At 54.6% G+C, this 25,585-nt stretch overlaps 1 protein-coding gene across 1 annotated transcript; it reads right to left on the reverse strand.

The window, feature by feature from the left end:
- Nucleotides 1-113: 113 nt before the first annotated feature.
- Nhe2 (Na[+]/H[+] hydrogen exchanger 2) lies at nucleotides 114-25,491 on the reverse strand. The gene is made up of 18 exons (XM_019845081.2): nucleotides 23,355-25,491; nucleotides 23,079-23,269; nucleotides 19,753-20,016; nucleotides 16,947-17,143; nucleotides 15,197-15,453; nucleotides 14,250-14,467; nucleotides 12,791-12,993; nucleotides 12,068-12,157; nucleotides 10,863-10,933; nucleotides 10,266-10,484; nucleotides 9,665-9,800; nucleotides 9,359-9,499; nucleotides 9,176-9,245; nucleotides 8,992-9,096; nucleotides 8,487-8,588; nucleotides 6,868-7,035; nucleotides 6,375-6,533; nucleotides 114-4,247 (listed from the first exon to the last, which is right to left on the reverse strand). Exons 1-18 carry the CDS (start codon nucleotides 23,621-23,623, stop codon nucleotides 4,012-4,014), a joined length of 3,096 nt encoding a protein of 1,031 aa, XP_019700640.2. The 5' UTR covers nucleotides 23,624-25,491; the 3' UTR covers nucleotides 114-4,011.
- Between the last annotated feature and the right edge of the window lie 94 nt (nucleotides 25,492-25,585).

Raw genomic sequence — 25,585 nt, forward strand, 5'->3', positions numbered from 1 at the left:
GAATTTATTAGGGCCTCGCGATAGAGCATTGATTGTCGACGAGAAGAGCGATAATGTTTCAGGAGAGGATCTAGTGAGAGGTGTCTAGTGAGCGAAATAAAGATATCGGTGTAACGGTCTTTTAAGAAATAAACATTTATTTTCATTTTAACAAATCAACAGCGTAGAGACTAGCGCCTAGAGACTAGTCCGACGTTTTATTCCGGTCTAAGTAACTAAAGGCCGCGAGGAATATTTCCATGCGAGGGGAAGTCCCAAATCCGTGCAAAAATTATTCTCACGAGAATCACGTTTGTCGTCGCGGAGAAGCTTTCCGCTTTTTCTCTATATCTTTCTCTTTTGTTCCTTTTTCGCTGTTGGTCGCTCTCTCTCTCTCTCTCTCTCTCTCTCTCTCTCTCTCTCTCTCTCCCTCTCTCGTCCTTCTTTAACAATGTGAACTTGTACCCTGTCTCATCCTTGTGCAGCGCGACCCGGTGTACGACTCCGGAGGTCACGCGTACGTTTACAAATCAAGATTGCTCCACGGACACGATGCGATCCGGAAGAAAGAGTATAAGCGTATCAAAACGTCGCAGGCTCCCCAACGGACACGGGGCAAAACGGGCCCGGTTTTCTCACTTGTTCATTTGATCCGTTTAAACTCTAAGCTAATTATGGCGTCAATAAAATTGACTCTGAACCCTCGCGCTGCAGGTGTGTAGAAGGTGTGTCTGGCGTGTGTGAGAAGAGTTGTACAAAGGAAGAGATCGCAGTGTTCTCTCTCTCTCTCTCTCTCTCTCTCTCGCTCGCTTCTGCTTTTCTCTCTTTCTCTCTCTCTCTCTCTCTCCTCCTCCCTCCCTCCCACCCTTTCGTCGTCGCGAGAGCGTGGAATCAACCGTCAACCGTCAGTCTGTGGTGTCTCGGTTTTGATAATTGGTGTGTATCGTCAAATGCGTGACACGCGTCACCCGCACGAATCGTCGATTACATCGAAGAATTCCCGACGACGTTCCCCTCGGAAACTAGCTCTTGCTCGACGCTCGCCGCTGCCTCTCGCGTGCACACGTCGAGCTGCCGCTACGATCGCGTATTATTAATTATTAGCGCAGCAGAGAACTAGTATAGTCATATACTAGCGTACGATAACAAGAGTAACAATAGTAACTAGAATAAAGAATGCTCTCTAATGTGGTCGCATTCCGCCGCCCGACTCGTGCTCTTCGTCTCCTTTTCCTCTTCCCGTCTGCTCCCTCTCTCTCTCTCTCTCTCTCTCTCTCTCTCTCTCTCTCTCTCTCTCTGTCTGCCTGTCCTTCTCTGCTCGTCTCGACGAAATAATACTAAACGATGACGCGAAAATAACGCGGATGAGAATGCTGCTGAGGATGACGACGATGAGGATGACGCTCTCGAGAGGCTCCTCTAGCGTTAATTTTCTCTAAGAAAAAACCTGTATGTATGTACATGCTCCTGCGGCACTCGCTTTTAAGTACTCGGGTCGAAGCGCGTGCCGTGGCCGCTTATCAACAATGTAATGCGCGGATACGCGCCGTGCGTTGCAGATGAGATTCACTCTCGCGAGTAAAATCCGCTCGCACGTGAAAATGTTAAGGCCATACTCGAAGGGAGAAGAGCGCGCCTCGTGGTGCAGCGCGCATCTCTCCCTGTATTCTTCTGTTTCGTCCTTGCACGGCGTTACGGGTCGCGCGCGCGCGTTCTCTCTCTCTCTCTCTCTCTCTGAATTTTTTTCGGGTAGACCCTGCGGAGTAAAACCAGTGGAAATTCACTCGAGAAGCGACAGCGGGATTACCGCCGATCGCGAAAAATCGCGAGAGCGAGCGTTTCACTCAAGCCTGGAGTGGACTCTCCAATTGTTGCACGAGCGAGACTTTCGATCGATTATAGGGCGAATTTGTTCCTGCGGCGGCGAGACACCCAACGTATTCGTCCGTCAAATTCGCCCTTGGATCGCGAGCGAAAATATTCCGTCGGTGCGATGCTGAATAGTGGAAGAGTTCCGCTGTGCATGCACGAGCGAGAGAGGATGCACTCGACTTTGAGTGGCTCGTTCGGCTCTTCGAGTGAAATTCCGCGCGGAGAAAATTGAGAGAGCTCGTCGCGACGAAATCGCCGAGCGGAAGGGCGCGCGACCGTTCTCGCGTCGACTCCAGAAGGGAATCTCCTAAATTCGGCTGGGGATGCGTCGCTACGGGTCGTCTACGCGCACCGCGACGTGCTGCGTCGCATGCTTGCATGCACGCGTGCATGCGTGCATGCGTGCGTGCGTGCGTGCGTGCGTGCGTGCGTGCGTGCGTGCGTTTGTTTATACGTACGTACATGCGTTAGAACCGCTAACGATAGAACGCACCTAATACTAGACTCTCGTCTGCGAGAAGCTGTGGCCAGGCTAACGACTCGTTCCGTCGTCGTCGAACAAAGTGGTCGCGGAAACGTGCGATTTCTCCTTAATCGCGTGGATTTTCATCGTCGTTTCACGGCCGTTTCAATTATTTTTCTCAGATTGCGCGGTCAGATTCTGCGCGATCAAGCCGCGAGACCGATAATTAACGACTCGATGAATACAGAAATCTCTTTTCCTTTCTACAGGTGTCACTGAGAAGGACAGAAACGTCATGTATCCAGACGAGAGGCGCAAGCACTTCGTCGAGAAAGAAGACTCGGGGAAAATGCTAGGAGCCTGCAAAAGTTGATCGGATTCTTAGTCACTTCAAGAATCTGTCATCCAGTTTCCTGGTCCTTTCAGGTATTATTATTTGATTATTTGACTTATTTATTCATAACTCCTGCGGCTTAGATTGACTCCCGTTTTACTTATCTTGGCTATTGCAACCTTTCAGGAATTCGTCTGTGAAAGGACTCATCTTTCGATGAAATCACCGACGATCCGCCAAACTTTTGCAGCCCCTTCCCCAAAATATCATGACGGAACCGAAAATTCCATATGGACTTAAGGTAAATCGAGTCGATACGTCGATAATGAAATCATCTCACAGAAGATTACAGTGTGAATATTTCACAATGTTCCAGGAACACCTCTTCATAGTTTTGGACTTGCACGCTGGCTGAAACCTGGTCACGGCGAACTGGGCCGAGTCGATGGCCCGACCTTAGCTCGGAGTCGCGAAAGCGCACAGCAGCGATGACCGAACGACCCGGTCGCGATGCGAGCTGGTCGTCGAATCAACCCCCGCAAAAAGGTACTCGTGAGAAATCTTGCGACTAGCCGCGACAAGCTTGCGTACTCGTCGTCGCGCAATTATCTCGGCGAGACTTTGTGTTTCACCGACAGCACCGACACGTGAATTTTGTATCGACGACTGCTACGACGACGACGACGACGTCGTCGTCGTTGTCGTCAGAGTACTTCCATAGTCCTTAAGGCCACGATTCCATGACGTCTTTAGAGACGAATGTAGAAATAACCTCTTGCTCTCGACAAGCGCCTTCGTGTTCGCGGATGCGCTCTTGCGGCGCGGATAAACCAGCGATTCGCTCATGTCTCATTCTTCCAAGGTACGTCTTCGCGCAGCCACCTCGCTGTCCTCGCGGTCGTCGAAGTCAAGCGAAGAAAGCTCCCGGTTTCAGGTAGGCGATCACCTGGCGAGAAGCTCGCGCCCTAAGAAAAATTTCTCTCGTTGTTCTCTCGTTCTCCGCGATCGCCGTTCGCTTCTTGCCGCGACGTGTCTTCACTCGCACGAAGCCCGGCAACTTCGAGATTCTTCAGTGCGATCCTCGTAGGTCCGCGGGAATTTCCACAAGAGAATTCGCTCGCGTGAGTCTCGCGTATCCAGTCGACGAATTCGCGATTCAGGTCGACTCAGACTCGCACGATCCGCGCCGCAGCAGGCGGCTTGTCAAGGGTAGGTCCTCTCAGACGGGTGCACTCGGGCGTCGCAGGAGCGAGCTGAGCAACGAGCGTCTCGGTGGCCGCCGGAAGGGCGGTCGACGTCGCCGGCGCTCGACGTCCGCGGTGTACGTGAACGTCTGCTGCTGCTCCTCGACGACCCCCAAGGGTCAAGCTTTCTCCTCCTCCTCGTCCACATCCTCCGACGACTCCGACGAGGAGGTGATCAGGGCGGTCGACAGGCTTGGCATCTGGGCCGAGCAGGCGAGGGAGTTAAGGCGTATTCTCTGGGCACTCCAACAGTCTGGCAAGGAGTGAGAACCGTCGTCCGCCTTCTCCGAGTGCACCCGGTCGGCCGTGCCGAGCTCCAGCATCGACACCCTCCTCGCGGGCACCCTCGCGCGACCTGGAAGAAACAAATCGACCGTCTCGCTTGCTGTAAGAGTGTCGTGTGTGATCTACGTGGAGAAGAGTCTACGTCGCTCGACGGTGAGATCGCTAGGCGTTCTTTGACAACCGTTTCGCTTCGTTGCGGCAGGTGTGGGTCTTGACGAGGGAGACTGTCGGTTGGTTATCACGTTGGATTCTACTTGGAGCTGAACCGGAACGTTGTTGGGTTTCTGGCTATTTAATTCACGAGCATTCGTTTTTGGCGAGTAAGAGCCGCGCGAGGTCGAACAATGGAAAATTATTTCTTAGGATGCATTTATCTATCTATACAAAACTAGAGATCACGTTTCTTGAGATAATTCCATTCCGCTTAATACGTAACTTGCGAAAATTAAGAGCCAGCAAGGCAATCGTAGATGAAGCGAGAGCCTCTTTTATTTCGTACCGAGGAGACGCAAGCCGCCGGCGTCCGCTGCGGCGCTGTCGCAAGTATCGCAGCGAAGCGGGCGTTTTACGTAGGAAGGTAGATCTGTGCGAATCTACATATTACGTGGTTGGCGCATGTTGAGATGTGAATCTCACGGAGCAGCCGTGAGGGAAAAATTCACGCGCGAAGCTTTGACGTGCGAGCTCGCTCCGAAAAGATTCAGATCGGATAGAGAGATGTGCGGATCAATGACGGGCGGCGGTGGTGTCTGATGAAGAAACGAAGAAAGAAAAGAGGTCAAAGGGTTCATGTCTCAGGCTACTTTCGCTCTGGAGCGCAGCGAAATTCGGGAACTCGATAAAGGCGAGATCGCGAATTCCTGTAACGACCAGGAATTTACGCCGTGCAGTTGGTTCGCGAAGCGATATTTCAGAAGCGAAACGGTTAGCAGTTAGCACATTGTGGGCGGCTCGCGTGTCGATGCTCATTTTGCAATTGCCCGCTCGCCAAAATAGCCGCCGCGGGCGCGCGAGTGACTGCGATGTCGAAGCGGTGAAAACGCGTGAAAAGAATAGCGTACACCGCGTCGAGGCTCCGAGTCACTCGGCGACGACTCGACGACGCACAGTGGTCTGAAACGATAATAATCGCGCAAAACCCACGTAATAATGATATAATATACGTGTTAACGCTATTTATCGGATTAAACCGAAATTCCTTATTTCAAAAGAAATTTTTTATATATATATATATATATATATATAATATATTTATTTTAAATTTCTTCCGTTATAAATGCTTATACAGATCACAATTAATTATAAATAGAATGATATTTTCATTTGTATTTTCATGGATAAAAGTTGTTATTGTGAAAAATTGCTCAAGTTTTCAATTCGAAAAAGTATTTTGTCTTAAATTCCACTATATTCCAATATGATCTCTTCTTCAAAATATTCTACAAAATCTCCCTTGTTAAAGAATGAAAACTCCAATTGCCACTTTCTATATGCATTTTTTGCACCCGAGGTTGCAACACAGGTTGTCGTGAAAAGTCATGGTGTACCGTTAGTATCGTGTTAATAAATTGACAATCGGAAAACGTTTGATGATTTATTGAAAAACACACACTTTTCTTTTCTTTTCTTTTTATCGCTTTCTTCTGATCCTTTTCCGGTATCCGGTCGAGTGCAGTTAACGAAGAAAAGCAAAGAATTGCCAACCGATGTAAAAAAGTTATTATTTCTCAGTTCTGATAATCCCATATGACACGTCTAAATTTCTATTCAAACATACAATTAAAAGAGAAAGAATCAAGTTTGATTTCGATTAAAAACGACTTCATTGTGTTGCTAAAACTTAAAAAATAAAAATCTGATGAATCCAAATTATTACGTGGTTTTTGCGCGATTATTATCATTTCAGACCACCGTGCGACGCGGCGCTCGTCTCGCGGAGCTCGTCCGTCGACTCACACAGTCACGTTTGCCGTTTCCGGGAAGACGTCGCAGAAGGCCGCGGCTTTTCCGCGTCGCCCTCGTCTCACCGTCGATGAGGAAGGAGCGTTCTCCTCGCGCGACGGACACGGATGAGAGAAAAAGAGAAGGTGCGATTCGGTGCGATTTTGCGGTGCGACGCGCGGCGGCAAAAAAGGGGAAAGAAAAAGAAAAAATCAAAAAGAACACACGTACCCTCCTTCTGCTTTGCGTCACGTACCCTTCGTTTTCGCGGGGGAATCCATTTTCGTCACGGTGTACTCGTCCGTCTCGTCGGCCTCGTCGACCGTCTCCTGGCAATCGATACTGTCGGGCGTGCACACGCTTTCGCGTCGAAATAGGCCAATCACGGATTGGACTTTCGGCTGCTCAATCCCACCTGAAAGTCGAGCGGAAACGTTACGGGGAAGCACCGTCGGGACATTGTCGGATCAATCAGGAGCAAGCAGTCAGCGACGTCGCGCTGAGAGAGACGGCAATCTCTTCGCGAATCGTCCCTGTTTCTTTTTTTTTCTTTTTTTTTGCTCCGGCCAAAGGGATGCGGCCGTGCGCGGTCTCGCGACTCTCCGCAGTCGCTGCTCCGCGCGAGCAGGACCTCCTTCGTTTCTCTTTGCACAAAGCGACGAGATTTCTGCGTTCAAATTCATACTCGCCGGTTAATCGATACTTCGCCTCTAGTTTCTTTGCCCGTCTCGCTCGCTCTCGCGTCTTACCTAAGAATGTGGCCGAGGGCGAGCTATAGGCGAGGTATTCCTTGTTCGAGCACCACGCTGGAAACTCGTTCTGCTTAATAGGGTGGCCCGACTCGTAATCGTCCTCGCGTTTCCACGGTAACATGGTCTCCGTGGCCGTGGGGGTGGTGACTCTGTAGCCTTCCGCGCCTAGGTCAGACATCGCACATGTCGCGAGACAATGTCGGCGAAAGGACTACGCGAGGGAGGAAAATTGAGGCCGTTGTGATTTCGGCGAGCGCAATTTTCGGTGCTGTGGATATGAAAAATTTCTCTCTCTCTCTCTCTCTCTCTCTCTCTCTCATGTTGATCACCGAGTTACCGTCGACGTGAGCAACATTTTGGGGTGTTGCGTGGGACCGAAGTTACAACAGCCTCAATTCGCGACGAACGATCAAGAGGAATGAGACATTCTTGAAAGAACAATGATCGATGAGACGATGTCTGAAGCATACGAATATACGGGGAGCATTTCAGAATTAGTCGGGCAAATCAACTCAACTGGCCGTGATGGAACTGTCGCGGAAGAAAAAAAAGAAAAAACCGCTGATAAAAACTCGCTCATTCGCAGTCCACCGTTCTAGTGTTCCGCTCGTTGTTCCGCTACCGCGATCTACCGTGACTCCGACGTATCTTATCTTTTTCCTCGCTCACTCGCTTCGGCGAGTCTTTTTGTGAATATCGCTCTTGAGCGAAAACGCCTTGACAGACCGAGAGAGGGTTGAGTAGTATTCCCGACTTTAATCCGTCGCAACGTTCGACCGCGGTTCGCTCGTCCTCCGAATCGACAATAAAAAGCGCGGCATCACGAACGGTATTTCCTAGAGACGCGGCGGGAGAGGTGAGAGGGGGGAGGAAGGGATCTCGCGTCCGGAAGATTGCTTTTCTTTTCGTGCTCTGTCGTATCGATTCGGTCGGGCGAGTTACGACCATTTGAAGTTCCGACGCGCTATCGGTATCAGCGAACACGCCGCGCCGGGTGCATCGTGCATGATCGAGGTCGACGACCGCGATGTCAGGTCCAGCTGCGGGCAGCGCGCACAGGGTAGCGGGGACAAGGACGCGCTTACGTAACGTGGTTACGTATTGAACTGAGAGATAAGATACTCGCGGGACTCCGGGACTCAGCAGGTGGCCAGCTTTGCTTTCGGCAACACCGGGGCCACTCGAGAACGCGGCTTAATCGCTGGAATGGTCGGGATACTCCGGGTCCTGAAAGTCGCAGGGACCGGGGACGAAAGCCGGTGTGAAGCTGAGGTTCCGCGACTGAGTCGCGGGGAGTGCTCGAGGGATTGACTGACGCAAAGTCGGGAAATGTGTCGATCGAAATGGAGGTTAATCTGGAGTTAGGGGATATTTTTTTTCCTTGAAATATCTTTCTGGTGTGAAGTTAGGAAAGATCTCCATCACCATCAAAGTCACCGGTTCGAAAGGGAGATATCAGGCTGCGACGACGAACTCTCTCGGTCAGCCAGCCAGTTGAGTCTTTACCGTTTCCGCAATTCCGAAACGCCCGGCGCAAAGGAAAAAGACACTCGCTCGCTCGCAGTAAAGACACAACAACGCTGGGCGTTGTTTTCCTCTTCTCTTGAAACACGTACCGTCGCGTCCTATTTTCAAGTCTCCTTCGTCAGAATTAATCGTGTCCATCGACGTGGTAGTGGTGGTAGGATGTTGATTGTCCGCGTTTACATTGGGGGAATCTTTCGTTTGGAGATTTTGAAGTAACGTTAGATATTTAGTCAGCTTTAGAAAAAGAGAGGCAGGCTAATTATTTATTTAATTAAATCGTCAGAGTCTCAATCTTGGCAAAAGGTGAAGCGGCGAGTTAATACACACGCCGCGCCTGTCGACCCAGTCGCGATCGAATCCTTTTAAAAGCCCTTTTGAAGGCTGATTCTGACTAGACCTGATCCAGACAAGAATCCCGAAACATTCTTCATTTTAGAGAACACTCACAGTATTCGTCGCGTCTCGATCATCAGAAAAAAAAGAAAAGAAAAGAAAACGAAAATTGAAATTGCGCAGCAGTGCCCTCTGCGGTTTTTGAACGGACCGTGAAAATCGACTCCTTAACTTCCCATAAAGTCAAGCGCATTCTCTCACCGGACGTCCGCGCGGTGAAGGTGATCGCCGAGTCCCAGTCCTCCTTGCTAGAGGGCTTCGAGGTCTCCCCGTTCTCTAGCTCGTAGAGCACGCCGTTGATGTAATCTGCGCAAAGTAATCCATAAAAGTCACACCGCCGCGTCCGCGTCCGCGTCCGCGTCCGCGACGTAAGCCTCGCACGTACCTTGCCTGAGCAGTTTCGTCGAGCCGTTCTGCTGGAACTCCGGGAAACTAACGTGGGTCGGTTTGCCGTCCTGTGTGCAATCGAAATCGCGATCAGTGAGCGACGAGTCGGGACTTGGGAACGAATTACGAATTAAAGGCGCGGGCGACGGGCGACGGGCGACGGGCGCCGGTCGGTCCTTACTTTGAGCAGCTTCTTGCTGCGCTTGTGCCGGTGCTTGTGCTCGCCCATCATCCGCCGGATATTCATGTGCATCTTGTAATTGACCTGGGTGGAGAGGTCGCGATCGTTCACCGCGTGTCGGCTGTAGCTCAAGCGCCGGTGCTGTGTGCACGACGAACGTTTCTCGTTACACATCGCGTTGATAATCGTGTCGCCTGTCGCCGTAGCGCGAGACCCGCGCCGCTACGACAGACCACACGGAGAACGGAGATCAGATCGCGTTGGATCTGAAAGGAATCTAGGAACGATCGTAACTTTCTCTCCTACCCTTTTATACGGTTTACAGAGCTCCTCGGCGAGCAGATGGTGGATTCTCGCGTCCGTCAGGTCTTTCTTGGAGGGATTATACTCGAGTTCCTGCAGATCGATATTCCATCCCGTCTCGAGCTGGCTGCAGCTGGGACTGAGGCAGCAAAACACCGTTTACGAATGTAACGGTTACACGAATGCGGTGCGAAGGGTCTCTGATTAGAACGCGCTTGTGTGCTGTGTCGCGCGCACACATGCACACACATACACGAAGAGGTTTAAGGGAGGAGATGTCGTTTCTTCTTCGAACGCCTTCAAATCGCGCGGTAAGCGTCCGTGTGTTTGAGAGAGAGAGAGAGAGAGAGAGAGAGAGACATCGAGTGCGCTTCTCTCCGCCGCGCTGTCTCTCTGTCTGACGTGTCTCTGTGTCTTCACGCTTGGTAAATATATTTATGTATGGTGTAAAATGGACCCTTCACACACACACACACACACACACAGAAAGTGCTTGACGCGACGGAGTCGCTGTTCGCTTGTAGCGCGCACGATCTTTCTCCGGTTCGTTTTTCGGTTAAATGCCAATCGCGCGCGACAAGTCCCGCCAACAGCCGCAGCTCACCTGCCGTTGAATTGTCCGTTCGTGGTGCTGTAATTGCGGAATATCGCCGACATGCTCTCGGTGCCGCTGATATTGCCGATGGTGGAGGCGTTTCTTCTAATGTAATCCAGCGCATCTTTCATCGCCAGTTTCGAGTAGGTCTCCAGGATCTTCGGCTCGGCGCCGCAGTGATCTCTCACGAGATAAGGCCGGATGAATTTGTTGTCGAATCGCTTGAATCTGCGGCAAAGCGGGTCGCGGAGATACAGAAGGCATCATCCCGTGCGTCATTAGCGACGCGTCGTTTTGCTGCGACGATAAGTCTCTAAGATACTCGTGGCAATCTAAAAGTGGTAATCTCGCAACTTTATCGCGATAGCACATCGAACAGCGGATTTCTCGCTATTTCTCGTTTCTCGAAAAAGACAAGGAAAAAAAAAGGAAGGAGGTGGCAAAATAATCGTTCTCGCGAAGCGAAGAATGTAAACTCGTCTCGTTTCGTCGTCACGTTCTCGCGCGGTGTTGCGGCAGCTCCGCTCCGGGAATTTTATCGTTAATCACGAGACGTATCGTCGTGGCAGTTTGTCGGGCAAACAGAGTTATCGCTGAACATCTTACTTATCCCGCACGTGGTAGTTGCCGTGCTTCCCCAAAATGTCCTCGATACCCGCCATCGTGTGATCCATTATCTGGGAAATCAGGAGAGCGTTATTTGTCTTTCTAGTTGGTCGCGGGCGGCGGCGGCGTGGGCGCGAGTACGCGATCCGCGGGAATTTGCTACGTTTACGCTCGCGTGAGCAAACACAGGCAGTATGCCGTGTCGAAAAGCCTCGGGCAAAAATTGCCGAGCGTAGTGCGCGCTTCGTAATGCGGCCTGACAGTGACGAACGGTAGTTGCGCGCGTCCTCCTCGTCGTCGTCGACGTCGCCTCTCTCTCTCTCTCTCTCCCTCTCTCTCTCCTCTCTCTCTCTCTCTCTCTCTCTCTCTCTCTCTCTCTCTCTCTCTCTCTCTCTCTCTCTCCCTCTCTCCCTCCCTCTCCCTCTCTCTCTCTCTCTCTCTCTCTCTCTCTCTCCCTCTCTCTCTCTCTCTCTCTCTCTCTCTCTCTCTCTCTCTCTCTCTCTCTCTCTCTCTCTCTCTCTCTCTCTCCCTCTCTCTCTCTCTCTCTCTCTCTCTCTCTCTCTCTCTCTCTCGATACTCTTCGCGTCGATTAATGCCGCGCGTCGCAACATTCGATTGCGCCGACAAGAAAGAGAAAGAAACGGAAAGGAAAAAAAGAAACCCACGCGTCGCAGCTGGGATTCCAAGTAATTGCTCTCTTTCTCTCTCTCTCTCTCTCTCTCTCTCTTTTCCTCTCTATTTTTCTCTCTCGGGCAAAAATCCAGTCGGAAAGTGGGGTGACAGCCATGTCGCTCGGGGTCGAGTAGCATTTGGAATTCTCCCACTTGGAATCGGATCGTCGAGTATTCGCTCGTAATTGATTGGATCTGATGTACTCCATCGTCATCGTGGAGCAAATTCACCCTAATCGAATCGAGACATTCGCTCGTGTTGATTAAAAATTCACTCTACAGCTCGAGCAAAACTCTTCGCTCTCCTCGCGACTCCGAGCGACGGTTGGCTTGGACTCGGGGTGGGAATGTTTGGTCCGCGTTTTCAGGCAGATTTCTCTCTAAGCTCTAAAAGATTTAAGTCGATCGAATTCTTATTATTAACGGCGACTCTCAAGGTAAACCGAACGAGTTTCCCCTCGTCTCTCCTTCTCCCTCCCGACGGCGACGGCCGCGATATTCGGCCGCGAGTCAAAGTCAAAAGACGACACGTACCCTCTCGTGAATCCTCTCGTTCATCGTCGGCTTCCTCTTCTCGGCCCGCTTGACATTGAGGATCCTCACGAGTGGTTTGATGGTGATGCCCTGAAAAGAAAAGCGCATTACGTACATCACCGTCATCGGCCAAGCACGCGTTCGCATCTGGTCCGGCCGTGTGGATTATCTGGCCGGCGCCAGAGAAGAGCGGCACGCGGCCGCTGATAAACGCGCGACGCAAAGTGTACGTGTATGTGCGACATCGATATTAGGTTTCCGATCGATCGCGCAACAAAGACACGCGGTGCGAGGCACCGCTTTTTTGCCGCTGCATCTCCACACATACGCACACACACACACACACACACACACACATTTTTTCTTTCTCATTAATCGCCAGTCAAACACGGACGTCGAGTTAGCGGTGAGGCTGCGACTTTTTTCTCCCCTTCCTCCGTCCTGCCTCTCCCTCCCCCCGTGATGGAAAAATCTCGTCGGGAAACGAGAGATACTCTCGCGAAATGCGCACGTGCCATCCATGGCCGTGTCTGAAAATACTGGGTCGTCCCAGTTTACTCGAGCGAGCTGCAGGTCTCGCGCTTGCACGTAGAAGCACATCGTCGTCGTTACGCAACGCGTTCGCAACGCTGCCGGCGTCGAGTCCGTCGCGCATCGATCGCTCGATGTTCGCGATCGGCCGCGACGAACTTTGCGACTCGTCTCCCTCGACGATGGACTCACCTGGATGAACACGGTGAAGTAGATGACGGCGATGGTGGTGGTGACGAACATCGGCTGCAACGGCACGTGTCTAGGATCTATGAGGAGCACCAGAGCGAACGCGACGGCGCCGCGTAGGCCGCCGTACGACATGACGAACTTCTCCACCTTGTCCAACTTGTGCAATCGGAACTGGTTCGCCAGCGCAGTCAGCACTATCACGCCTGCGGGGCGAAGCGATTATATCCCCGTGGTTGGGGAAGCCCGTGATTGCGGGAGCAAATGCGTGATATCGGCCGGTGAGATTCAATCAGCGACCGGCCGCTTTTGATTTTATCAGACATCCCTTTCCGCGTCGATCCTCCCGTCCGTTTTGCGTTTCATCGCGGACCGTTGGCAGTGCGTGAAACTACACTGCAAGCCCGAGTGTGTTATTTTTGAGACGCGTATAAGCTGAAGCTTCCTCTACGCGTATCTTCTCGTCTTAAATCACGTCGTTTAAACGCGTTTAAACGCGTTAAGTCGCGTGATGCATCGAAAAGTGCATCATGCGACGTGATTTCAGACGACAAGATACGCGAGAAGAAAGCTTCAGCTTATACCTGTCAAAGTAACAAAAAACTCGGGTTCGCAGGGTGGACACACAGGGTGGATCGCGATCGAGAACGTCGGTCCGACGCGTATCGGTCGCGTTTGTTATCGAACGAAGCGTCTGCGGCTCGCCCTTTCCGCGCGATCGAGTGACAAATTGTCCGGTTAGGCCAAGAAGCCATAAGCGAGCGCGTCGCTCACGCTAAGCCGAGTGACGTAAGGTGCTCGTGTAAGCAGAAGTCAATTGTCTCAAGTCCCATTATGATTTCATCGTTTGACCAATATCGGCTTACCACGCCGCGCCGCGGCGACGAAGCGACGCCCTTAACGCCCGGGCCCGGCTAGCTGGCCCGGTCAAGGCCCGCGTGATCGTGTTGAATTCCTCCGGCACGAATCGCTATTTATATCACGTGACTTTTCCTCATTTTCTCAGTTCCGCGGATCGAAATAATCCCGCTCATATGGAAAGAGGCTGGCCTAGAACGCTTTTAATCCCCCCCCCCCCGCTCCTCCCCCTCGGCGCGGCGCGGCGCGGCGTCGGCCGCTTCGAGACAGATCTCGCTTGTTAACGAGGACAAAAATTCGGGAAGAACGGTAAGCCCGCGAGCTAATTAATTAAAGCGAAAATGCAACGTTGAAGAGCACGCGCTGCTTCCTCGGAAAACATCCGAGGGAAACGCGCGACAAAATTCCAAAGTTTCTCCCGTGGATCCCTCGAAATGGCCGTCGAGTGGCAAAGAGATTGAAAATGTTAAACCGTGAGAGAAAGAGAGAGAGAGAGAGAGAGAGAGAGAGATCCTCCTGTTTCCTTTCTCTCCCGCTGATCCCGCTGATTATTACCGCTGGCATAATCGGGACAGAAGCGGTGTAAAATCTGACTCTCACTTACCCACGGCTCGATAAACGGAGCAGAAGACTATCGTCATGACGACGAACCACGTATTCCAGTTATGCGCATTGTTCACCGTGGCGACGCCGAGGAACATGAATATGATGGTCTCCGAGCTGCTCGACAGCATCTTCATTGTGTATTTGACGGTCGTGTGGGACTTGTGCGATATATTCGCCTCGACGTAATTCTTCATGGTGATGCCGCAGAAGGTTATTCTGGAAACGAAAGGATCGCGCGGGTCGGCCAAAGTCGCGCAGCGTGGCGATAACGGTCGGCTCGCTATTTCTACGTCGCTGTCGTGGCGTCGCGCGCGCGTGCGCGCGAGAACCTTGTCCGTAATCGCCGGCAATTATAGCGCACGCAACTGCGGAATTAAAGCGTACCGCTCATTCAGGGCTCGCGCTCTATTCAACGCTTCTGCATTTTTAACGTTTCCCGTTTACGCTCGCGACAAATCGGCCGCGTCTGCCTCGCGCGGCCCGTGCCGAGAAATGGACGTGCCTGGAATCGAGCGGAGTCGACGATCATCGGCGAGAGGTCAGCCATGGCTCCGCCAAAATTAATCTTCCCCATTCTGTTCCCGGTGCGTGCGCGTGTGCGTATGTACGTGTGAAATCCATCAGTTCACGAGAAAGACTAATCGCCCGACGAGAGTCTCTCTGACACTCCGACTGAACGATTTGTTAAAGACCCGTCGATATCATCAGCGCGCGGGCGCGCGCGATATTATCGCGTTATCAATTATTTACCTTAAAGACCGACCGTGATCCCTGCATCACACCGCGGACATAGATCGCGCGACAAGTGTCCCTCTCCCCCCCCCCTCCCCCTCTCCACGCAAACGTCTCGATTTAGCGATTACTTGTCGAGTGTATTTCGGGGCTGGAGAGATGCAAGCGAGAGATACGCCTGTGCGTGGAGCCGTGGTGATTTATTTTACTCACGCCAATATCCCGGACATGTGGAAGATCTCGGCGTTGAGGTACGCCAAGTACGCCATCACGAATATGAAGATCGGCTCGATCACGCGCACCTGATGGGTGAACCTGGTGACGAAGCCAGTCGCGAAGCCCCAAATGATACCTATGATCGTGCCGCCGATCGCCACCACCAAGAACGAGGCCAGGCCTGACAACACGTCCGTGTAGATGATCCTGGACGGGCCCATCTCGCTGTACGCCTCGAACATGTGATAGAGTACCTGCGTGTCGCATTAGATGACCTTTTTATCCGCTGACGGCTGCATACGACCCCCGGCGCTTTTTTCCCTCGCCTTCGCCCCTTCCTCGCCTCGCCCTCGCCTAGCCTCGCCCTCGCAGCGACGAGCGAAATGGCGATTCGAGCGAGTGGAGCTTTCGCTCGAGCTTTCCTCGCCATTCTTAGCCGGCCCGACCCAATTCTCGACGCGCACGCGAGAGAGAGAGAGAGAGAGAGAGAGAGAGAGAGTGCCGCGGTCGGAAGGCCAATTAACCGGGCCGCGAGTGCTATAGATTAAAACTGTAAATACGAAGTGCGGCGATGCACCGGCCCATTTGCGACAATATGGTCGACCCCGGTAATTGGGGGGAGGGGGGGGAGGAGGAAATTAGGACGACAGATGGACGAGATTGTCGCGGTCGACGGATGCTCCGCTGGCGCGGTTGTTTTATTTTTGGTTCGTCGACAAGGAAACGTTTCTCGCGGATCGCCGTTACCTGTGCGGCACACACAGCGGCAGGTATTAATAACCGTCCGAGTGTGTCGGCGGATTGATGCATTAATAAAGCCGTCGTAGATTCGTATTTACAGGACGAGTGTTTGCGTTACACCGCGACTGTTTTATTCAAACGCCGGTTTCATCCTGTCGGCGCGGCGCGCGCCGACATATGGCCCGGCGAGTCGGCGCGAAAAGGCCGTGTTATTAATTCTCACAGGCGCGACGACGAAAAAGTGTTGGCCACACTTGACTCGCTGACTTTAACGACGGAACGGCGAGATCGATATCGCGCATCGATCGCGGCCCCCGCCGGCGCCGGCCGGCGAAGCCGCCGGGGAACCGCCGGCGCGTTTCTCCGCGAGCGAGCGCGAGCTTCGCCGTTTCGCGCTCGTATTTATTTATTATGCATTCTGATGCGAGGCTTTAGCGGAATATTAATCAACGTCAGCCTCAGGGTCGATCCCCGGCGAGGGAGGTCGCGCGGAAGGCAGCGGGGCAAATTTAATCTATCGCTGCCTTCTTCTCGCAACATCGCCGATTATTCGCGCCGCTCGCGACGTTTCGCGGCGATCATCAATCAAAATAGTCGCCGGCTAAGTAGTCCCCTTTCGCGCGCAGCACATTTTCCTCCCCGTTTTTATCCCCGCGCGCAATTTATTTTCGTCCGGCGAATTTACTTCCGCGGTGGCGCCCGAGATCTGCTCTCGTCGCTTTCGAATTCGTTACATCTCTCTCGCACTCGTACGTCCGTTAATTCGGAAACGGGATCTCGCGGTTGCCCGTTCTCCTTCTCTCTCTCTCTCTCTCTCCCTCTCTCTCTCTCTCTCTCTTTCTCTTTCGGTCACATCCGGCTCGCGAGTGGAGCGACCGCGGCGATCGATTGCGGCTTAAATCCGCGTTTATCTAAATATCGGAGCGGCCGAATATTCGCTGGCTCGCGCGATACGCGGCCGGAAATAGATTCCTGTTCGATGTAACGCAAATGACGCGATACTCACGACAGTGACCGCGTCGTTCAGCAAGCTCTCGCCGAACACGACGATGTAGAGTATCTCGTTCACGTGGATCTCCTCGAAGACAGCCAACACCGCGACGGGGTCGACGGCGCTGATCAGCGCCGAGAATAAGAACATGTCGAGGAGGGGCGTCTCGCAGTCGAACAAGCCGCTCTGTCCCAACAGCCACAACGATACACCTGGAGAGAGAGAGAGAGAGAGAGAGAGAGGAGCGATAGAGAGAGAGAGAGAGAGAGAGAGGAGAGAGAGAGAGAGAGAAAAGAAATGTCCACGACTGTAGTGTCAACCCCCGTGAAAGGGGAAGAGGGAGGAGGGCGTAATTCTTTCGCGTGACGCAATTTCGCACCAATTATCGTCGTCGCCGGGCATCGTTTAATCCGCTTTAAGCACACGCCCGCGGCGAATCGTCAATCCGCCGGGATTATTATTATCCGATCGATCGTGCCAAGTCATTGAACGCGCCGCGCCGTCGCGATAAGAGGGAAAACGACGAGATTAACGGCCTCGAGGATAGAAATTTTGCATTATCGGCTGCCGACTCGCCACCCACGCTACTTGGTACATTCGTGTCCGTCGAGATTCGCGCGCGCGCGCGCGCGCGCTTTTGCCCTCGGGAGCAATTCGTGTCGTGCCGTCGAATTTGGCGGAATTTGGTCGCGACGCCTTTCTCTCGACTCTCGGTTCGATCCCGCCGCTGGAAGCCGCCCTGGTCGCGCCTTGGCGATCCCAAAACGCGGGCGAAACGGTAGAACGGTGAAGCGCCGAACGAATTCATCGAACATTCGGCGGCGCCGTTGTTTCGAATTCGATCCGTGTGTTATCGATCGCAACGTGTGTTATCGTCGCGCTTCGCGTGTGCGCGCTGCTCGGAAATCACACACGTCGCCTCGGAGAAGGCGATAAGGCCAACAACGCGGCGCGCCGGTGCGCGACGCGAGTTTACCGATATTCATTCGGTTAAACAAACGCCGCGCGATAATTGTGTCTCGTCAGCGAATAATGAGGTAATTAACGCGCGATAACTGTGTCATCGCGATCATTTCTGCCTCTTCAACCGCCCGAGCGCCGTCCTCGAGCGTCGTCATTATTATCCGGATCTCATTGCTCGCCAATATTCGCGGGCCCCGACGCGGGGAGAACGATAGGCGCGAGGCGCGCCTCCGCTTGTCTTGGAATTAATGAGGAGCGCGGCGCGTTACGCCGCGTCTCCTCGTCCTCCAAAGGGCGGTCTGTCGGGCGCATTCGGAGGTCCCGCTATGAAAAGAGATCTTCGAGATTTCGGGCTTGAGAAATGGCAGAAAATTCAGCCGACGAAGCACGTCGCGATTATTGATACGCGATTTTGCTCAGAGGCCGCGACCTTTACGCGGTCGCGTCGCAGCTGGTGAATGCTAATCGGCGCGAATGACATCCATTACGCAAAGGTCTACCGACCTTAGACTCGCTGCTTTGTGCGTTCATCGCGATAAAAAGTCACCGTCCAGAAATACGACTAATCGACTACGTTCGTATCGGAGAGTCGCGCGTCCGGCGCTTGCGGCCAACTTGCGTGGCCCGACATCGCCCCACCAGCAGTTTCTCTCTTTTCTGCCCACGGGGTGGCAATTCTTCAGTTGCATTTTCCACGCGGTTCTCGTCTCTCTCGAATCGCGATGACACCTCGGAAGCGCGCGCGGCAGAGTCGACGCCACGGCGATTGTCCGGCTGACAGTTGCGGCACGCGTTGCGCTCCGTCGACGCGCGCGCTATTTTCGTACACGCGTCTCTCAGGCTGCGAATCCTCCGTCTGTGTCTTCAAGACAAACATCTGCACTCGAGCCAGACCGAGCAGCGGCGAGGAAATTCGGAAGCGCTCGTTCACGCGAGTACCGTCGCGCGTAAATTTTCGTAAATTTCGGCCGGTCACTTTCGCGTGTAAAGGTCATTTTTCACGGAGGGACTCTCCCGGAGGGGGGAGGGGGAGTCCTGAGAAATTCATCAAATATTTCTCTATGGACATCTGCGACAAATCGCACGTTCGATTCGCGAGTCGATTTTTCCCCTGACGAGTGCCCGTTCGAGTTTTAGAGGTCGTGAGTAAAGAATAGAAGGTCCGTGAGGAAAGAATAAGCGGCTGCGTTCCAACATCTCCATTTCGAAAACTCGATATTTCACAAGCTTTCACTTCCCGACAGATGTTAACGATGCATATAGGACGATTGCTCCGAATGTCTCGGGAAGAAAGAAACCCTTCTGTTCCTGCTCCTCCCTCGCCGACAACGCTTTGTAACGTGCCATTACTTTTCAATAAAACGAGGAAGAGCAGCGTGAGGAAGAGCTGCGGTTAAATCGCGATTAAGGACCGACTCTGTTCTCGCATCGCTTCGTGTCGCAGCAGCGCAGCTAACGATACGGCGCTCGATTTCCTTCCTGACACATCATCGTCCTGCCGATATACGAGAGGAAGGATGCGGGCGATCTCTCGACGCGCGTGACTTCGCAAGCTACGCGGCCACGTTGATGCGACGTTTTCCGCTCGAGATCACACCCGATCGACACGCTCGTTCTCTCTCTCTCTCTCTCTCTCTCTCTCTGCATCGACGAGAGAGTCTCTTCCCTCCCGGGAACGGACGCTCTCTTTCTCTCTTTGGCAAGCCGACGCGTCTTTACGCGCGCGAAATCGCCGGGGGTGGCGGGACGGAGGAAAAGACGTGGACGGCGGTGCGGAGGAAAAGAAGGAAGTTTCGAGGGAAATTCGCCGCGCCGCCGATGGCGGCGCGGGCGCGTCCGTCGTCGCCTCGGTACTCACCTATCGACATCGTATTAAATATAGTCCCAAGGACGGCGAACAGGAGTATCGTCCCGAGGTGGTCGAAGAACAGCCGATTGGGCATGAAGTAGCCGGCGTCCAGGATAATGGGCGGCAGCATGTAGAGGAAGAACGTGTCCGGCGTGAGCGGCGACACGTGGACGCTGCTCGCCTGGAACAGCAGGACGCCGACGACCACGCCGACGACGATCAGCAGGCAGGATTCCGGGAAGATCTTGTTGAGCTTCGGCGTCATGTGGAAGCCTGGAGCAGGTGAGGCGCGTGAGATCGCGATCGACTGGACGCTGCGCGCCTCTCGCCTCGCTTTACAGCTTTATCGCTTTCAGCTTTGCAGCTTCGTCGCCGCTGTCGATTGATCCGTCGATCGAGTTGTGAACAGTGCACCGACGTGGACACGCTGTTTGCAACTCGATTGCGACGGGGGGGGGGAGGGGGGGGTCGATCTTTTTCTTTCAGATAGGATTATCCTCCCGACAAACGGAAGGATCAAGCAAATATCTCTCTGTATCCTGCGAAGGACCTCCCTCAGAGAGGGAGCGCCGGAAAGCTAAACGCGGAACCTCTGTCGATTTCATTGCAGATCGCAATGAAAAATGTCAACCGCAGGAACTCGCTCGGCTCGGAGAGAGAAACTCTAGCGCTAAAATCCAGTCCGACTGACACCCGGGCGAACTCGCCTGACAGTTAAATTCCCGACGGTGAAATAATAATTTCCACGCGCAGGAGGTAATCCTCCAAGTTGGCTAATCGTCGTCACCGAAAGCTGAACTCACCGGGGTGAGAAGAAGCTAATGAGAAGCCGGTGGTGGAGAGGGTGGGGGGTGGGGGAGGGAGGACGGCGAATTAATCAGAGACGGGACGTGACTCTTGACTTTGTATCGCGCGCAGCATTTCGCTCGATTCGTCGGAATTATGACGTCACGCCGGGTAATCGAATACGCCGGAGGAGCGCGTCGATGCCGCGAGGATTCCGCCGAGCGCAGCAGAGCAGCTCGTCGCGGTGTAGCGTGTCGCGTCTTCTTTCGCGAAGTGCGTTCGTATCGACGCGTGCCAGACACTCCGCTCGACGTAACGTCGGCGGGGAAGCCCTCCCCGCGCCGCGCCGCGCCGCACCGGCTGCTCGTGCGTAATTTGAGCGCAATGAATGAGTCGTCGAAGTGGAGTGGCGGGGTTTCCATTGTCTTGGCGGTTTTTCCATTGTCGAGGTCGAGAAGGGCTCGCGCGAGAGGGTGCTCGGCGCTGGCCGGCTTTATCCTTCGGCGTTTCGCACAGAGCGGAACCTCAGCTCCGATATCGGATAATTCACCTGGCGCAACGCAATTGTGATCAGAAAGTGGAAGTTCGCGAACCCGATGCGAGCGGCCGCTGCGAGAATGTTGCCTCCCGAGAAGCACCGAGGAGATAGGCTGACTCTCCTACTGGATCACGAGTGCGCCGTGAAGCTCTCATCGACACGCCGCTGATTACTTCGATGCTCGATTCAAGTCTCGCTGCCGAAGACGCTTGCGCAGATGCGATTACATGCTCGTTGGCTCGTTTCATCGGCCGTATGCTTGATTTCCTGTTTTACACGGCTGCGTTTTACGCGCAAATTAATGAGACGCGCTTACAGCCGGCCGATCGCCGGCGGGTGAGCGAGAGAAGCGACGCAGCAGCGGCAGCTTTCCAGCCGCGCGAATATCTCGCCTCCGCGCGTTTTTCTCTCGCGCGCGCGACTTTTAGCGCTGTTTCGTCGAACGACAAAAATAACAAGAGCCCTCGTTTATTTTTCTTCGGCTGCTGCGTAAGCGCGCGCGCGCGCGTGCGCGCGAGCGAGCGGCTGAAGTCACGCGCAGATTGCAAAGAAGAATCACCGACTTTCTTTCGCATCGGTCGATGCGAGCGAGATAAAATGCTCGAACTCGCTCGATCGCGCGTGGGATGGGATCTCTTCGGTCCTTCTCCAAGGACCGAAATGTCCGCTCGGCGAATCGCGAAATCGCGCCGCTCGCGCCGTGGCGCGAGAAATTCGCCGCGGAGAAAACCGCGACGTGGGGTGGGTGAAACGTTGCGGGTGAAATTGTTGCAACGCGAACGGCCCGTCCGCGCCGTCGAATTTTCGGCGCGACAAAAGACCCTTTGTTCGCTGATGCGGCCTGTGCGCGAGCCTCTGTGCGAGCGCGCGCTACATCGGCAAACTATAAAAAATGAAATGTCACCGCGGCGCGGAGAGAGGGAACGTGATGAGTCTCTCGCACAATGACGATGACGACACAGCGCCGGCTGTTTCCGATGGCGCATCTGCCGCGGCGTATCTTTATTGCGTAAGCGAGCGTAAAAATATGGAATTGCGCTGATAATGTTATTCGTCGAAAAGCGTCATTAGCGGGCAAATTGACACGACCCGGCCGCGCGGCGCGGCGGCTAATAAAAGCGCGGCAGATGTTTACGTCGGTCGGGGACAATGGGCGCAAAGTGGATTCGCAGCGCGACAATTTTTCGATCGCGCATTGTGCCGCACGGCCGTCAAGTTCGAAATTATCGGCCGCACGTAGCACGCATTGTGTTCCCAATTACACGCGCCGTGTGCGCATTGTCACGCGAGGAAGTTAATTACAAGCGCGACTTGCGGGCCGTCTAATTAGGCCGTCGAATTTATCGCTCGAAGCCAGCCGTCGTATTGTCCTCCGGCGACCGGCGGTAGCGGCGCCGAGGGCGAATTAATTTTATATGCGGGGAGTCAAGACGCCGAGGTGTTGAAAGTCACCCCCGCCCCCGCCCGCCTCGTGCTTCCGGGTTTGAAAGTTCGCGCGCGGGTTATTCTTACGGAGGATTATTCCCGAGATTCGGACCGTGTGCGGATCCATGAGAACGCGAGATCTCACGGATCCACACTTCCACTTCGTGCATCGCGTCGCTCAACCCTCGCGATATCCAGCGGATTCTGCAAGTTTTTCATCCACCCTAATCGTTCAATTCTTTACGTACTTCAATATACGCCTGCCTCTACCAGGCCGAGTGCTGATGAGGAAAAAATCGTTCCAAGAAGCGGGGGGAAACCAGGGCGCCCGTGAAGCATGCTGCGAGCACTCATGGGTGAAAAATATCGCGACTAACGGAGGGTTAAACGTCTCACGGCTTCGCGACGAATTATCACGCGGCGAAAAATCTCTCGCGTGCGGTTCCAGCCGGCTTGCGTTTCCAATAATCGTGCATCTCCCCCTAGAGGTCTCAGCGATGTCTCAGGTAAAAAGGGCCACACACGTACACACGTATACGAATTTCAAAGAACCTTCCCCTCCCCCTCGTCGGGGGGCTTTACTTACCGATCTTCGCGATGCTGGCGAAGAAGATCCATATCCCGATGACGAAGGGCGTCTCGACGCGGGGGAACTCGACGCTGATGATGTGGTACTCCGGCTTTGGCGAGTTCTCGTCGTGCGAAGAGGCAGAGGACGAAGAGGAGGAGGAGGAGGAGGAGGGGGAGGAGGAGGATTCACCATCGATGGCGGCGGCGGCGGCGGCGGGCGGCGGCGACGGCGACGTTGTCGTCGGCGGAACGCGCTGTGAGCTGCGAGCCCTTAGAGTGGCCGGCGGTGTCGTCGCCGCTGGCTGAGGACATGCTGCGCAGGGTGGCGTCGTTGGGTAGAGCCGAGCGGACCGGTCCCATGGGCCCGAAACCCATGCCGGGGTAGGCGCTGTGCGGGTCGCTGGGGAAGTCGCCGACGTCGACCTGCGGCCCGTGCTTCTCCACCGGCAGCTGCTCCGCGGAGCCGAGCTCGTCGCGGAGAGCCGCGAGACCGGCGCGACCGTATGCCGGCTGGCAGAGGACACCGACGAGCAGGAGGAGGAGGCCCACGGGGACGATCATCGTGGCGATGGCGCGCCCGCGGCGACGAGCCGTCGACGGCGGTGGCGACGGTGGTGGACGACGATCTTCTGTCGTGGACGATCGCCGTCGTCCGCGCACGTCCGTCGCCGGTGAGTCACTGCTCGCTGTACCATCAGAAGGGAACCTCCACGACGACGAGCACGCTCGCACGCTGCGAAGTTCCCCGATCGACTCCCCTAATCGTGGCTACACACGGGGCGAGGGGGCAGGAACTATCTCGACGAGCTACCCTCCGGGTGCACGTACACACACGTACACCATGTATACGCGCATACACGGGGACTCACCGCTGGCGCCCTTCGACCCGCGCGCACCCCCGGCGTGGTGGCTCTCTCCTGGTTGGGTCACGTTACTCGCTCGTGCACGACGACTCGCCAGCGATTTCGGCTGGTGTCAATGAACTCTCGTCTCGCCGTCCTTGCGCAAGTTTCCTCTCTCTCTCTCTCTCTCTCTCTCTCTCTCGTTCTCTTTTCCTCTCTTGCTTGTTGTTGTTGTTCTTCTGCTTCGGTTTCTGCCTCGCGAACGGGTTTCCTGGTCGCCGTAGCGGTAACCCTATCCTCTCTGCCTCGGCAGTCCGTCGAGCTCGCGTCGCGGCTCAGTTTATTTTTCGTCTCTCGGCGACGAGACTGGCGACTGAGGTTTCTTTCCAGGAACGCTTCATGAAGACCACTTCCCTCCCTCTCCCGTCCGCAGACGCCAATCGCTCCGTCGGCGATTGAACGGCGGGCCCGGCCCGGCTTCGACCGAAACGAATGCCACGAGAACTATCGCGGCTGTAAATCGCTGAAGCGTCAAGACCAATAATTAAACATGACTCATAACACTCGGTCGGGCGCGTTGAGCCAGCTGCTCGCGCGGTCCATCATTGCTCCTCCGTGCGGCCAAACAGACGTCACCGAGACTGGCCACTGGCGTGGGTCGAAGGACGAGGACTCCAGCCGTTGGAGCCGCGCAACCCCCGAAATGTCACACCGGGCTGCGCTCGAGTATCCTCGCGATGCTCCGCTCACAGCGAAGTCGTGTTCCAGCGACGACACGCACGAAGAGAGAGAGAGAGAGAGAGAGAGAGAGAGAGAGAGAGAGAGAGAGAGAGAGAGAGAGAGAACGGCAGTTCGGACTTTCGTTCGACAGTGCCTCGTTGTGTACGATCGGCTGTGTGTCTCGCGCCTCAGCGACGATGAAGGCAGGCAGGCAGACAGAGGGAGACGGCTGCGGCGGCGGCGGCGGCGGCAGTGACGACGACGACGACGACGACGACGACGACGACGAAGAGGAGGAGGAGGAGCACGGGAGCACGACGCTGCTCGTCTTACGCACCGCTCGCGAATACCGCGACTCTCTCAAGTGTTCACAGTGTCGCCTGGCGATGAGAGTGAAGTCTGGCTGACGCGCGACCGTGGTGGCCCGAGGACGACAACGACGACGACACGGTGGAGGGACAGGAAGGAGCGCGACGATAACGGGCGCACCGCATTGTAAAGTACAGGGAGAAGACTCATCCAAGTGGACGAGCGTCGCACCTTCGCCGGCGAGCCTCTATCGACCGACCGAACGAACCAACGACCGACACGGCAGCACTGCACGGGGCCGCGTACTGACGCGCTCTCGTCGGAGGTGGCGACGGCGACGACGATGACGACGACGACGACGACGACGACGACGACGACGACGACGACGACGACGACGACGTCGATGTCGACGGCGATGACGCCGAGGAACGTGGAAGCGCTGCCAAAAACGTGCGTAGGCGCCGTCGACACTGCCCTCGTCGTCGACGGCGGCGGATGGATGATAATACAGGAGCGCTCTAGACCTGTCTATCTCTCTAGCTAACTGGCTCTTTTCGTCTCTCGCTCTCTCTCTCTCTCTCTCTCTCTCTCTCTCTCTCTCTCTCTCTCTCCCTCTCCCTCTCCCTCTCTCTCACCCTGACTCTCTCTAGCG

The sequence above is a fragment of the Harpegnathos saltator genome, unplaced genomic scaffold, assembly GCF_003227715.2.
Source record: "Harpegnathos saltator strain DR-91 unplaced genomic scaffold, Hsal_v8.6 scaffold13, whole genome shotgun sequence".
In the NCBI taxonomy this organism is placed as follows: domain Eukaryota; kingdom Metazoa; phylum Arthropoda; class Insecta; order Hymenoptera; family Formicidae; genus Harpegnathos; species Harpegnathos saltator.

What these genes read in the sequence shown, in the direction of transcription:
- Nhe2 (XM_019845081.2), bottom strand. Translation starts at nt 23,623, where the DNA reads ATGATCGTCCCCGTGGGCCTCCTCCTCCTGCTCGTCGGTGTCCTCTGC. An exon ending in GACGAAACTGCTCAGGCAAG is followed by an intron (nt 9,097 to 9,175) that starts GTACGTGCGAGG and finishes TACTTTGCGCAG; the next exon opens with ATTACATCAACGGCGTGCTC. An exon ending in GCCCTCGGCCACATTCTTAG is followed by an intron (nt 6,534 to 6,867) that starts GTAAGACGCGAG and finishes CTCGACTTTCAG; the next exon opens with GTGGGATTGAGCAGCCGAAA.